Source organism: Plectropomus leopardus, chromosome 14 (genome assembly GCF_026936395.1).
Source record: "Plectropomus leopardus strain MGB_pleo_1.0 chromosome 14, ASM2693639v1, whole genome shotgun sequence".
NCBI classification, from domain to species: Eukaryota; Metazoa; Chordata; class Actinopteri; order Perciformes; family Serranidae; genus Plectropomus; species Plectropomus leopardus.
In genome coordinates this window covers 22,609,970-22,624,135 of record NC_142189.1, presented here as the reverse complement: position 1 = coordinate 22,624,135, position 14,166 = coordinate 22,609,970, and the positions used below count along the sequence as shown (strand labels likewise).

General features: G+C 38.5%; 1 protein-coding gene across 8 annotated transcripts in view; it reads left to right on the top strand.

Moving 5' to 3' along the window:
• The window catches only part of dlgap2a (discs, large (Drosophila) homolog-associated protein 2a), a 199,601-nt gene that overhangs the window by 144,324 nt on the left and 41,111 nt on the right, over positions 1 to 14,166 (top strand). For 6 of the 8 annotated variants that reach the window (XM_088087247.1, XM_088087246.1, XM_088087248.1 and 3 more), the window contains 3 exons: positions 9,019 to 9,087; positions 10,191 to 10,350; positions 12,314 to 12,530. In XM_088087247.1, the coding sequence (XP_087943373.1) occupies positions 9,019 to 9,087; positions 10,191 to 10,350; positions 12,314 to 12,530 (446 nt within the window). The remainder of the gene's footprint in view (positions 1 to 9,018; positions 9,088 to 10,190; positions 10,351 to 12,313; positions 12,531 to 14,166) is intronic. The other 2 variants (XM_088087252.1, XM_088087249.1) reach the window with 1 other exon arrangement.

Genomic DNA, 14,166 nt, shown 5'->3' with positions numbered 1-14,166 from the left:
TAAAGTTTCTATGTCTTTCTTCTTAACTGCTTAAGTGCTGGGTATAGCCTTATGAGGGGTGGTATGTGATGGCTTTCCATGCAGGAGGAGCCATGATAGAAAGGGAAACTCAGGACTTCCTGCTACTACATACTTGGACAACTGGTAATTACTTGATAATGCTAACGTGGCTAAACGCTGGTTAAATCATTATTCCATCAACGTCACATTTGTCTCTCAATTAAATAAGTTTATTTGTATAGCGCTTTTTTTTAAAAAAGAAAAAACAGTAAGTAAGCTAAGGGTCTGCCCTAATGCAGATATACTTGGTTAAAGAAACAGAAGGCAATAATACATCATGTATAAAAAATAAAAGAAATAAAATAAAGCCAAGAATTAGCTTGATAAAATCAAATGGGATGTAATAAAATGGGAAGTGTAACTAAGTACATTTACGCAAGTACTTACTTAATCGCAGTTTTAAGGTCACTGAGCTTTTATATGAATAGCTTTTATATGAATAATAGTTCTACTTTAACTAGTTGCACAATTCGAGTAATGCTAACATTAATTAATCAATAATTACAATAATATATATAATAATAGCATAAACTAATACAGTATCTTATATATTATTCCCAAATCAGACATTCTGTATAATTGTCTAATGGTCTTTGATTTTATTGATGATTGATTGATATTTGTACTTACGTAAGATTTTGAATGCAGGACTTTTACTTGGAACAAATTATTGCTATTAGTATTTTCTTACCGTTGTGTTGTTATTTTTACTAAAGTAAAAAGGTCTACATACTCTGTCCACTACTGAATAAAACCAGCTACATATGAAAAGTAGTGAGAGGATGTTAGAAATGAGTTAGGAGGGGACTTGGCAAAATAAGAGTAAGTGATAAGTAAATATTTTGGCCACAGATCAAGAAAGAGAGGGAGAGAGAAAGTAAGAAGGACAGAATGAATGATACACTGTGGTTATCCTATCACAAGTCCCAAAATAAGCTGAAAAGGATCCATTGAGTATCATAACAATGGAAAAAATAGAGGTACTGTAGGGCTGTAAATGCCTGAAATGTTTCTATGAACATTCAAACAGTTGAGAATGCTTTTGCTGTTTCATTTCTCCTCCATGTTTTTCTCAGGGAGGTTTGCTGCACTGTGGAGAGAAACTCTCACAGGTCTGCTGCAACTTCTGCATAAATCGCACTGCGTGTCTGTTCTGCTTCTGGTCTGCACGAGCCCAAAGGCACATCATCTGACATAAACTGTAGGCATTATGCAAAGACGACCTTGTGTCTGACCTCAGTGTAGAGTGTTGCCTGTGACAGACACATCGCTGCAGTGTGTGATGTCAGACAGTCATAGTAAGACAGTGATACACACGTTGACTAACGCTGATGATTCCCTCACTCTTATTGTCGTATCCTCGTCTGTCACTCTCTGCGCCGCCGACCCCGTGCTCATTGCCATTCAGCAGAGGTTTTTAAATTGCTACTCTCTCGTACAGAACAGCCTTTTCCCTGGAAGCTCAGAAACCGCAGCGGGCGACACCCACAGAATCTGCTAATACTGTTAACCTGACCCTGATGAAAACACGTACGTGCATGAACACAAACAGAATTAATGATGAGCGTCTCTGGCAGAGTGTTTGTGACGTCTATGCAGGATGGAAGAAGGGCAATAGAGATATTCAGCTTTTACAGTCAAGTAATACCTGTATGCACTAACATTATATACCAGTTATTCATCCCAGAGGATACATAATGACGGATCGAAAGTTATTGATTGTGATCAGGCGGGATCATAACAGTATCTGTCACAGAGGATGCAGTCGTTTGGCCTTTTTAACAGCTCTTTCAGACTATGAAGTAATGTATGAGGCAGCTACAGTGAGGTATGCTCCGTCTTCCACATCTCTCAAAGCTTCCCCTGGCTATCCATTCTGAATAGCTGTAAACAGTGAATGATTTATGAGGATGCAACAGCAGGGAGGGCTATCAGTTGAAGTTATTGTACTCGGAGGCCCCTCTAAATAATGGCTCTCTCAGCAGTTAGTCCAGGGGTCTGCTGGGCTCTTCTGAAGGGAAGATATTGACCAGTGTGGATCCGGCCGTGTGTCCAGCCTCTGAATCTATTGACAGAAGAGTCCTGATACAAACCCCGAACCCAATCTAAGAATGCCATAATGTGGATTCTTGGATTTAAATGGAGATGTATCAGTTTTTTTGATCTGTATTTTGTTCATCCTTGGAAATATCTTCTAAATAAAGCAATGTGAGACAGCTTTGGTGCAGCGCTAGGGTCGATATGTCAGACAATATTAGCTAAAGGCAGACATACACTGGTATTGGCCAATGAATAAAAAGTTATTGCATTACAGAAATATTAGGCTAACAGATATGTGTGAAGTAAATTAGAAACAGTGCCTCCATTAAAGAGAGCTCTGACAAGTACATTTTTCAGCTGTAAAATGTCTCACTCAGTTGGTCACAACTCCTTACAAAGCTAATTAAAGAGATAAGATAAGATGTAATCACAATTGATTGATCCCGGGAGGGAAATTTAGTAATGCAGCACTACAAGAAGAGCAGTGAGGTTTATATAGACAAGTAGAGAAAAATATAAAGTGGAGACCGCCTACAGTGACCCTGGTTCATCAATTTCTTACACGGATCGAAAAGCTTTGGACAGAATCAGTGCTTTTCAAATGCCCAGTGCTGGACCTAGCATATTTGGTGCCCGTGGCATGCTTCCTCATAATACTTTGCCTCACAATTACCCGTCTGCTTCTATCTGGCTACCTGAGGCTGCTGCTGTGAGCACAGTGAAATCAAGAGGGGAAAAAGTAAGTCATTGTCTCTAAATGAGAAATGTAGTCTCCTTGAAGATTATGGCTGCTGGTGATGGACATGGGGAAAGCAGTACTTGAAGCCGCCCTCGTTAAGTGGGTCAGTGATGCCCACTTACATAATACCCACAAAATTAAACAACAGTATTTTAAAACAGTCAATGAAATTCAGTAAATAGTGAAGCTGTCCATTTCATTACTTTACATCGTATGTAATTAATGAACAGAAGTCAATGAGATGGTCATAAACATGAAAAATCAAAAAGAAATAGAAGAGAGAAGCAGTAATAATTATTAACTATTCACATCAATTTGACCTGGACAGATGAGATCACTATGAGTAGTTTTATATACATCGATAAAAAATCTCAGTAAGAAGGCTTGCATACAGCAAGTTACTCGTACCAGTGTGCCTGCATGCACATGCAAAACCAGTAGAGCATCAAAATAGCATAACATATCATCATCATGCTTATGTTGTGTGCTGAATATTTAGTATCAATGGGGCTAAAGTTTAGTGTATAAAATACATTTTGTTGCCGTAGATGGATCTTTCTGTGAAATACTGCTATAGCAAAAAAAAAAAACCAAAACAACAGATTGGCCACTTTATTTTGCAGCAAGAAATGACTTTGTGAAATATCTGAACTTTAATATCCACACCAATGGGTACACAACTCTCTCATGTTTGCAAACTCGGCTACTCTGTGATCATTTAAGAATCCCAAAGGGACAGGAAACTAAATAGCGGCGTGTCCAGCTTTTGAAGAAAAAAATACCCAGTGTTGTTGACAACAATTGTTTTACAGTGTTTCATCCATTTGAACAAATATACTCCTGACTTTTTATAGACCAGAAGAGGATTTAATTTGGGCTCTGCTGACATAAAAGCAGTGTCCAACGCTGTTTTAGATTTGTATTGTGATTCGATTGTCTGGAAAGCATCTGAATCTCTCATCGTTTGTTCAGAAGTGTACCTATTTTTATTTATTTATTTATTTTATTTTTTATCCTTGGCAGTATCGTGCTGTGATCCGTATCTGTTTTAAGTCCACACATAAAAGGCTCCACGGATGCTACCTGACATAAGAGCTCTCATGTTATTATGGTTCATTGGGCTTGTTGGGATAGAATTAGATTGGATTCAAGACAGACGTGGCACAGGTTGAATTTCCTCTGCTTGCGTAGCAATTTGATGTCCCGTGGGGGCATTCAGATGGGCCAAACACAAATTTGACAGCATCGGCTCCCTGAAGCAAATCGTGTTAAAGTGAGAACAGGCTGTCAGGTTGTGTCACCTCCCTCCATCTTTCCCTCTTCTGAGCTCTCTGTCGCTCTCGTGGTTGACGGGTTCGCTTCTTTGTTCATCTCACCAATAAAGAATACATCACAGTCACGGGCCCAGTGAGCCGGAACAGCCTGTGCACTAGAGGGAAAGTTAGATGTCAATGATTGTTTTAATTAATAATCATTCACACACACCCCCAACCCCCGTCCCTTCCATTACAACTTCACCCCGGGGTCCTGTGCGTCCTGTGAGCTGCGGAGCCGACAGCGATGATAAATTGAATATGAATCAGCTTTTTTTTTTGTGCCATAGTAGGACCTGCCAAAGATGTTTAAAGAATATATTAACGATGATGGGAACTGAATGACATGTGGCAACTTTCACTAGTATCCATTAGCATAATGAGTCACTGTGTCAGTTATGATATGTCACATCTGATAGCAGGTTGCATTGACGCACATGCACAGAAGACCATCAACAATTAACATCCGTCTCCGGCAACTTTTCTTAAAATGACTTTGGCCCAAGTATCTAACACCAATCAATTCCACCCCTTTTTTGGGAGTTTCTAAAATAACTCACATTTGCTTGTCCCCTCATCCATGATTAGCTTCTTGAGGCACCATAATTAATCAGAGTTAACACTGGCAAAGCATTCGATAATTCCTGATTCGACATAATGTAATTACTCATTCAGATAGCATTGAGTATGAGCATTTCACCCTCAGATCTCAAGGTCAAAACAGAATTCCAATCCATTTATTTGTAGCTGAGTGGGACGTGTCATGCATAGTTAGTTATTCTCACCACTTTTATACCTTGACTATGTATGTAACACTTAAAGGGATATTTTGTCAATTGTAAACCAGCTTTGTATTGTAACAATAAGAACAGTATGTGAAACTGTGGTAAACTTCCTTACATCTTACCAAATCCATATTTTTGCTGGCAAACTTTTGCTTGAACTAGAGACACAAACCAAAAACACAAAGGCCCTCATTTAAGAGATGAAAATACAGTAGTAAACTGTATGTTTACCAAAGTCATTTCCACAAGAGTTCTGCATTTATCAGCGTAGACCTGAGCAGAGACTACGATCAGGTCTCAGCTCGTGTATGCAAGTCTTTATGGACTGGTGGTGCAGCAGGACATCTGTGTGTGAAATGTAAAAATATGTTTTGTTTTGTGATGGTCTATGTCGCTGCGCTCTCTCTCAGCTCACAGCTGGCGTTGTCCTGGCTCTGAGGGACTAACTGACGGCTGACTGAAGGCTGAACACCACTACCGCCCGCCTCTACTTCATCTGAAACTTTTATTTTACACTATGACAGGCCAAAGCATATTTCATAATTTATCATTAAATAGAAATAAATAAACTATGCAACAGTACCTGGGTGATTACATAGTTCAGGTGTTCATCTGTTTTTCCTCTAGTACTTGTTTTGAAAGCAGCCCTTATACACGCAGCAAAGTTCTAGCTCCATTATAAGCTTTTATGTGAATATAATAACAATATTAGTATTATGTAATACATGAATGATAATAGGTAAAAGGTCGGTACATACCATAGAAGTATTAGTTAAATTATCATTTTTAAGTTACAACAACTTCACAATATTACGTAAATATAAGTATATTTTAAGTACACTTAACAATTAGATATAAGGTACACCTGAATTAAGGTTTTTAGGAAAAACAGCTTGTCAGATTTCACAGTGTTGAATCACACCTTCATGTAATATTAATTATAAATTGGATTATTGCTTTGTTTGGCCTCATATTTCTTCACCGTAACATAGCGTTTTAGTAGGGCTCCAGTAACTGTTGCTTTTATGGGCTTTTTATTGTACTAGCGGTTAGCGCGGTTTGTTGTGGCCTGTCAGGTAAGCTTCAAACAGAATGTGTCTGCACCTGTACATGCGTTGAAAATACTGAGATCAAACAATGAAACTAAGCAGTGCTGATGAAATATGAACCAAGTTACTGCGTTGCCTGTTTCTCGCATCAAATATGTTCATGAACATATTTCAGCTCACTGTTTAACTACTATCCTAAAATCCTAAAATCCGTTGTTACAAGCCAGCTGTCATATTATTCCCTGTGTCAAAACAGATAAGCTTGCATTACGTCACCAACCAGCAGGAGGGTTTATTGGTCTGATGCGGCATAGTGCATTCTAGTAGTTGTAGTTTTTATACCTTTTGAGGAAAAGCAAATGCTGCAACTAGTTTTCTCTGTTTTCTTTGGTCATGTAGCACCAGTTTCAAAAGTACTTTTGCATCTTTTTACTGCATAGACAACACAGTTTTATGAAAAGACCATGTTGTCAGCAGTGAAATACTTCTTTAATGCTATGTCAAAGATTAATTATTTTTTTCCCCCGCTACCTAATGTCTCATTCAAACAGGTGTCAGCTGCTGTGCTGATATTTTGGCACATGGCTTGAACAGAACACACAGTGTGCTTTTCATATATTCCCTTCTTCAGGGTTTCCTTGCCAAGATGATATTCACCCCTTTTGTTATCCTCGGCCCCATTTGGAACCATTGGGAAGATAAGATTATTTTGCAGTGCATTTTGTGTGTCATAAGGAAACATAACTGCCGATTTTCACATTCTGGACTAGGAGACACATTTCCCCCAAGTCTCATCCCCTTGCTCTCAAGATAATATTTTTGTCAGTTCATATTTAACTCTTCTTGTCTAATCTTCTCTCCTGCAGCATTTTTTTTTTATGCTCGAACCGTCATTTGTCCTTGTTCTCTCTCTATCTACCATTCAATCAAATACCTTACTTTAAACTTTCCTCCTTGTGAAATTAGCACACAACAACAGCTGTCAAGGCTGCAGCTTTGTTTAACCACAGAAAGAGTACTTTCACTGGCAGAATGAAAGGCAGGAAGTGTGAGATTCCCATCATCCCTTGCCTTAATATTGGCCAGCAATGGAAGTGCATTAGCACCAATCAGAGACATTAGAGGAAATTTGCTCTGGCGTGATTTGATAAAGGGCTGACGTGTTCTCAAAACAGCCTCCCTTCACTCAGCTGGTGATAATAGACATCTCTACAGGCAGAGACGGATGAAGTATGCCTCAGTTATGCCTCAGCCAGTGCACTTATATCTGATCTTGTCAGCCAAAAAGCTCGACTAAGTTTCATTATTCAGGGAAGGATGTTAGGTAGGATTTTTTTTCATTCTCATTTGGCCCAATCAAACAAATCTAATTAGCCACACAGAGAAAGAATGTGCGTTTTATGATGCAGTGTAATTGTTTTTTGTGTGCAGCATTTTGTCATTAAGTGCTTTGTAATGACATTTGGTTAGTACCGGTGGACAGTGTATGTCTGTGTGTGTGTGTGTGTGTGTGTGTGTGTGTGTGTGTGTGTGTATGTGCGTGCACCTGTTGTGCGACAAAAGTCATCATCGACTCCTCATTCATTCATTTATTTGTTTAATTTAAAACCTCAGAGAACACTGAGAGAACTGTCATTTTCTCAGTGGTGCCAAGGTATAAACAATGAGTACAGACAGAACGGAAATTAATTTTTTTTTTTTTTAATTTTAAAAAAGAATACGTGGCTGTAGTAATTAAAAAATAAAAATTTATAAAAATACACTTCTCAAAATAAAGTACTGTCCTGATTGCACCACAGCACATTTTGGAAGCATCCCAGAATCTCATGAAAATATACACCCCATCCATTTTTGCAGATTGAATTTTCCTGTATGTGAAATATAGATACAATGTGATAATCATACATATAATCTATGCAATTCATTACTGGAGTTTTACCATTATTTACTTTGTCTGAAGGCTACAGCACAGCAAAGTAGGAAATAAAAGTAAACACAATTAAAATCAACATAAAATAAACCATTTCATTACAAAGCCCACTTACTTATGGTATAGACACAAAAAGGACAAAATTTTTAAGTTTATAAAATCTGGGGGTAAAAAGCTCCACTTCTGAACTGCTCACTGCGTGGTATGATGCTGAGTGGCGTATGAAACAAAACCAGGTCACAGCAATGGCAGTTTGAATGAAAAATTGTCCCTTCAGTCAAGTTGGTGGTAAAAATAATAAAAACCAAGACTAAATAATAACGCCACTAACTTTAGTGGATTATAACATATTGGGTATGGGATTTATCTGCAGTTGCTCCAGTTAAAAATAAGACCAAACTTATGGACCCTGTTGGCTGGTTAAGTGGAGTGAGAAGTCAGTATAAAGTGATGATGGTATAAAACAGTCAATAAAACAAGTTGCACAACAATTGTAAACCACCACAACCACAAGAGATCCCTGAGCATATAGGCTAGTTATAAATGCAAACACAAAATATTGGGCTGATTGCTCCAGTGTTTTGTAAGATTAGCCACGGATGGACAGATACACACACACGTGATCTCTCTTTCACACACAAACACACACAAAACCAAGCTCATGAGCCCCTCAAGGCTTACACCTTGGTCATTAAAAGCATCGACAGTTATGATCAAAAAGACTAGCAATCAAACGATGGCGTTGTCTTAAGGCATCAAATGAAGTTATTTTTAAGTTTTTTAAGCATACTTCATGTATGTCATTACATCACTTGTGTGTCAACATATTTCATTATTAAGGAATTGCCTCCACCAGGCAATTCTGTCTTCTAACCAAATGTAACTGCAACATCCTCCCACTTCTGTCATTCCTCGAGGGCCATGTTGGTCATATTGTATCACCCTAATGTTTGCAGCACTTTGGTGAAAACTCCCAAGCAAACATTCAATTCACCACAAATCCCATACAGAGCCAGTTCCATTGGATTGTGCCCAGTGACGTCACATCCATCCAACTCCCACTTGTGGGACCCAATAACTCTGTTTTCTTCTCTACCCACAGCTCTTACCGCCTGGATAAAATCAACAGTGACATGCGTAACTACATCACCAATTTTGCTGCAGACTTAAGGTGAATACAGGCTCAGCACCTCCCCTCCCCTCACCTCTCTGTTGCTGCCATGTTGCAGTGGTCAGACGTCGGAGCCAGCTGGCTCGCTGCCCTGCTGACATACCCAATATGGGCGCCTCACAGAGCAAACACTCACGACCAGTCAATGAGAGGTCACCTGGGGCAATATGCTCATACTGGCAAAGCACAAGGCACTCCAACACACAATAAAGATATGATTCGATTCACTGATATACATAACACCACCATTTCCTCCTCCTATTCACAGCTTCTTTACTTCTACCAACTTCATTCAGACTTAATCTCTGGATGTTTCTGCTCTAGGATGTCTTTGGATGTTTAGAAGGTTAATATTACTTTGCAAACACACACAGCCTTGCAACAGCATGACAAGATGGATTGGGGAACTTTTAATCACACTGGCATTTTCCTCGCTGCCAAACAGCAGTGTTTATCTCTATAAAAAGCCCAGAAACTGCTTACTCATCCCTGCCTGCCATTAGAAATGGATCTGGCAGAGGGAACCTTACTTTGGTATTCCTAATGTGACTCACATAGTATTCTCTAGTTTACTTAAAGCACCTTTTCTTCCTCTATGTTTTTGTTTTTCTTGTCTCTCTGCTTCCATGTTCTCTCCAGCAGATTTCAAACCAGGCTTGGGTTTCTGAACATCCCTCTTGCACTGCTGGGGCAGCACATTTAATTGACCTGGCTGACCCCGGAGTGCTCGCTGAAGTGCTTGCTCACTAACTAGCTCCTAATTTGCATTTTCCCTCATTTCCAAGCATTGATTGGATGCTTCAGCACAACAGAAATCGAACAGCCTTTTTTAAGGACGCAGGTGAATGTAGTAGGGGAGAGAAACAGACAGAGAGGGAGGCTCCCCTCTTTGGAGACATAATGTCATAACCAGTCTCCCTCTCAAGTTCAGGCTACCCAGAGGAAACCCACTGCCTTTGATAACTGTTTTTGTCATCATGTTACATCTGTAACCACTGGTCAAACTGCTGTTTTTTTTAAGATTATGTTTAATTGCCAAAGAGTTCATCACCATGGCTGTAAACCCACTCCCTTCCTGCTTCTCCTTTTCTCTCTCTGTTCAGTCAGAGCTACCACTTGCAAGCCACCAGGGACATGCATCCAAGTATTGCCCTGGATCCCTCTGCCAACTACAACTCCCCCAAGTTTCGCTCCAGGAACCAGAGTTATATGCGGGCAGTCAGTACCCTCAGTCAGGCTAGCTGTGTTAGCCAAGTGAGCCAGGTGAGTCTGCACCCTTTCAATTAGGAAAGTTTTCAAATCATTACTTTACTTGAGAGCAGTGGTTCGTACACTGGGGGCTGCTAAGGGACCGCATGGAGGTCCCAAGAAGTCTCCAGTGAAAGAAATGTCACCAGAAGGTTGTTAATTTAAAATCCCAGTTAAAAGCATGACTGTCCTACACTGTAAAATCTCACAAGTTGATCTTACTTACAATAACCTTGGAAACAGATTGCCTTGAAAAAGCAAAGTAAATGCAACTGTTGATCTTATTTCATGTTTACTTTAAACCAAATTGCTAAGTTTACTTAAAAAAAATGTTTACTTAATTTTGTGAAGTTCTGACAACTTAAAATAGATAGGTGAAATGATGTTTTTTCCAAGTTTTAGCAACTTCTGTTAACCAAGTTAGTCTGACTTAACATGATCATGACAAAGAGGATTTTGCCAATGATGAATGTTGGAGATCTACGAATTTTGTTTTGGTGACATTTTTAAGAAAAAACAAACTAGCAGAATACAGATATATAGCACAGCACGCTTGGTTTACTGAAGTTGCTAAACTTTTGAAACCTGAGCAATTGGCTTGTTTTCTTTCAAAAACATGGGAAAAGGGCAATGAGCAACAGAAGAACTAATAGTAATGGAGAAATTGCTTTTTTAAAGTGCTTAAAAGTGCTTAAGAAATTATAATTCCATAACATAATTTTAAATATGTAATTATGATAATCATACTGGGTCAACTTTGTTTCACCCAGACAATTTCCCCTACCTTTTTTAAAATCGTTGTCTAAATCTACTAATTTCTTACAATTTATGGAATATTTCTTATCAAGTTGATCAGTGCCTTTTTTTCCCATGTCTTTGAAAGAAATCTCCTCAATGTTTAAAGGTATAAATACATGTGAAAGATGTCTAAAAGCAGCACATGGAAAGGGATGTCACTCCAGGTTCCATAGGGTTAATTAAACTTGTTAAATTTAAGTTGCAACATCTTCAAAAAATTAAGTAAATATGATTAATTTTTAATAAACTTAACAACTAGATATGATGTTAATATTAATTAAGATAGTTCTATTTCCCAATGTTTTTCAAAGCAGTCTTTTTTCTAGATGTTTTAAGTAAAATCAACTTGCCACATTTTACAGTGTACACAGCTTTAACTCTCTGCGATTCTTTTATCATGTCTTATTTAGACACAGTTTTTTAAGAGACCACATCATTTTTTTCTGGCTTCATTTTACTGCACTTATTTTATGTGACAGTTCATTGCTCATTGTTTATCTGGCTAGATTAAAAGACTGCAACAGGGATTGTCGAGATATTAATCTCCCTCTTAAAAGAGTGGCATATTGATTTGCTTAGAGTCTTAAAAGCGCAACAAAAATCCTACTGATTCAAAATCCCAAGAGAACAAGTTGTTTATCTTTGATTCTTGATATTGCCAAATGGGAGCAGAGTGATATCCATCAAACAATTTCTATTCAGTAGACAAACCTTTGGAACAGGTTGGTATCAAAGACCAACGAAGATACATACAAACCTTAATATTTCTGGTCAACATTGACAACAGGTTTTTTTACAGCAAACATTCTGACACAGTATAACCTTATGTCATTAAAATTAGTGTCATGTTGTTGTGGTTGTCTTCAAACAAAGCAAAGAGCTGCAGCAGTAAAAGGAACTAGCCCACAGGTTAGTATGGAAATATCACCATAAATGTAGGCAACACTAAAAAATGCAGTGTTTTTGACTTTCTAAATGCAGGTTTTTATTGATCTCTCTGCTGTCTTTGGCTTATTAAAACGTGAACTTGTTTGGTGTTTGCCTTGTTTTTATTTAAAGGTAAATTGACAGGAAATACAATGACAGGTTTTTATAACCAAGCAATTAATTTCCCCAGATAAACAAAGAAATATTTGCTCAACAACATAGAAAGCACACTTAAATCTTGTGTTTCTTACAGGTGAGTGAAACAGAAATAAACGGCCAGTTTGAATCGGTGTGCGAGTCGGTGTTCAGTGAGGTGGAATCTCAGGCCATGGAGGCGTTGGACCTGCCCGGCTGCTTCAGAACCCGGAGTCACAGCTACCTGCGAGCCATTCAGGCCGGCTACTCCCAAGATGATGAGTGCATCCCCCCCATGGCCTCTACTGTCACCTCCACCATCAGGTCTACCACAGGTAAGGACAACTGGACATAAAATTGATATGCACAATACTATGTGTGTCATCCCGAATGTTGGTATTTTTCTTTGTACTTGCAAACTCACACCAAAAGCTTACATTTGGCATCAACATGTGCTAATGGATGGATATAGAACAGTTAGCGCAGACTGGTTGTACTGTCAAACAGCTTCATATCTTTGCATGAATCACTCTTGTATGTTCCCATTGTTTTTGATGGACGTATGAGTACTGTAGCTACCACTTGTGAGCTGTGCTAGTTCATCCGACTGTATTTTGGATACAGTGCTTCATCTGCTCATCCATTGGATGTATCAGAGAGTAAAGCTATGAACCCTATTGAAAATCACAAATGGGAATTGTCTGATAAGGACATGACTCCTTTTTCCGCTACATTTTGGAAAACTGCCACAGGGTGACACTTGTGAACATACTCACAGCTTTATTGCGACCTGGGCAAAAGAATGGTGAAATTGCAGTATGCAAAGTATGCATTGTTTACTTGTAAACCCAGTTTACGCTTCACATCACAGCGTTTACTATGAGGTTTCTTCACTTATGGATTGTTCACTTAACACAAATGATTTTGTCTCATTGCAAAGCTCATGTTTACACACAATGAGATCACATTACAGAGGTGCACACTATTGTGTCCCGACCTGGATAATGAATCATCTAAAGCTGAAAATGAATATAATGGTAACAGAAGTGTCACACTGGTTAGTCACATATATCACATATGCAAACTTGTTACAATATATCTAAACCTACTCGGCTGATACGTGCATTTATTTCTGATACTGAGCCTTGATTATAAATTGTAAGCTGCTGGTGGTTTCAACAATTCCCGTGATTGCTGGCTTCACAGAGGAAATGACACGTCCTTGTACAGATGAAGAATATGGGAAGAGAAGAAGAAAAAGTGCCTGGATGAGATGATCTGAGTGGATCCCACCTCTTCTCAAAGTAGATTCATGAACAAACAACATCAGTTGGACTATAATAGGGAGGGTTATAGGTGTGGCCAACTGGAGCTGTGCTTATAATCAATTCTTCATAAATATAAATGATTGCTTACACTGCTTTCTCAGTAAACTCAAATATCTTTGCATTTTTAGGATACAGAGCTTGGTATGTGATAGCCTTCACCTCTATTTTGGACATTGGGGAATTGGTGCTTCTAATCAATCTGTCAAACTGGACCTCACTTTTTCAATAGGGTTCATACAATACTTCCTGATTGATGGGATATGGTTTGGAAGCTTTGCTCATCTTTGCCTCTTTTCATTGCACAAAGTACACATTTCTTTACCTCGACTGAAATAAGACGAGCATGCAAGGATTGTTCTCACTCCTCATTTATTAGATATATTGTCCATTCTCTGTGATTTGATCTGGAAGCAAGGAGTTTCAGCTTTGTGCATTGAAAAGATGCGAAGAATGCATGCTACAAATTAAGATTGAGAAGGCAGTGTAAAACATTAACGAAAATGAGTCAAAATGGGAGTACTTTCTCAGTGTTAAACTGGTTTTCAGCATTGTAATGTATAATGATGTTGAAGATTATTACAATTCTAGAATAAAAATTCTTCAGTACAGTATACAGATGAGTGAATTCGGGCAATAATTATAC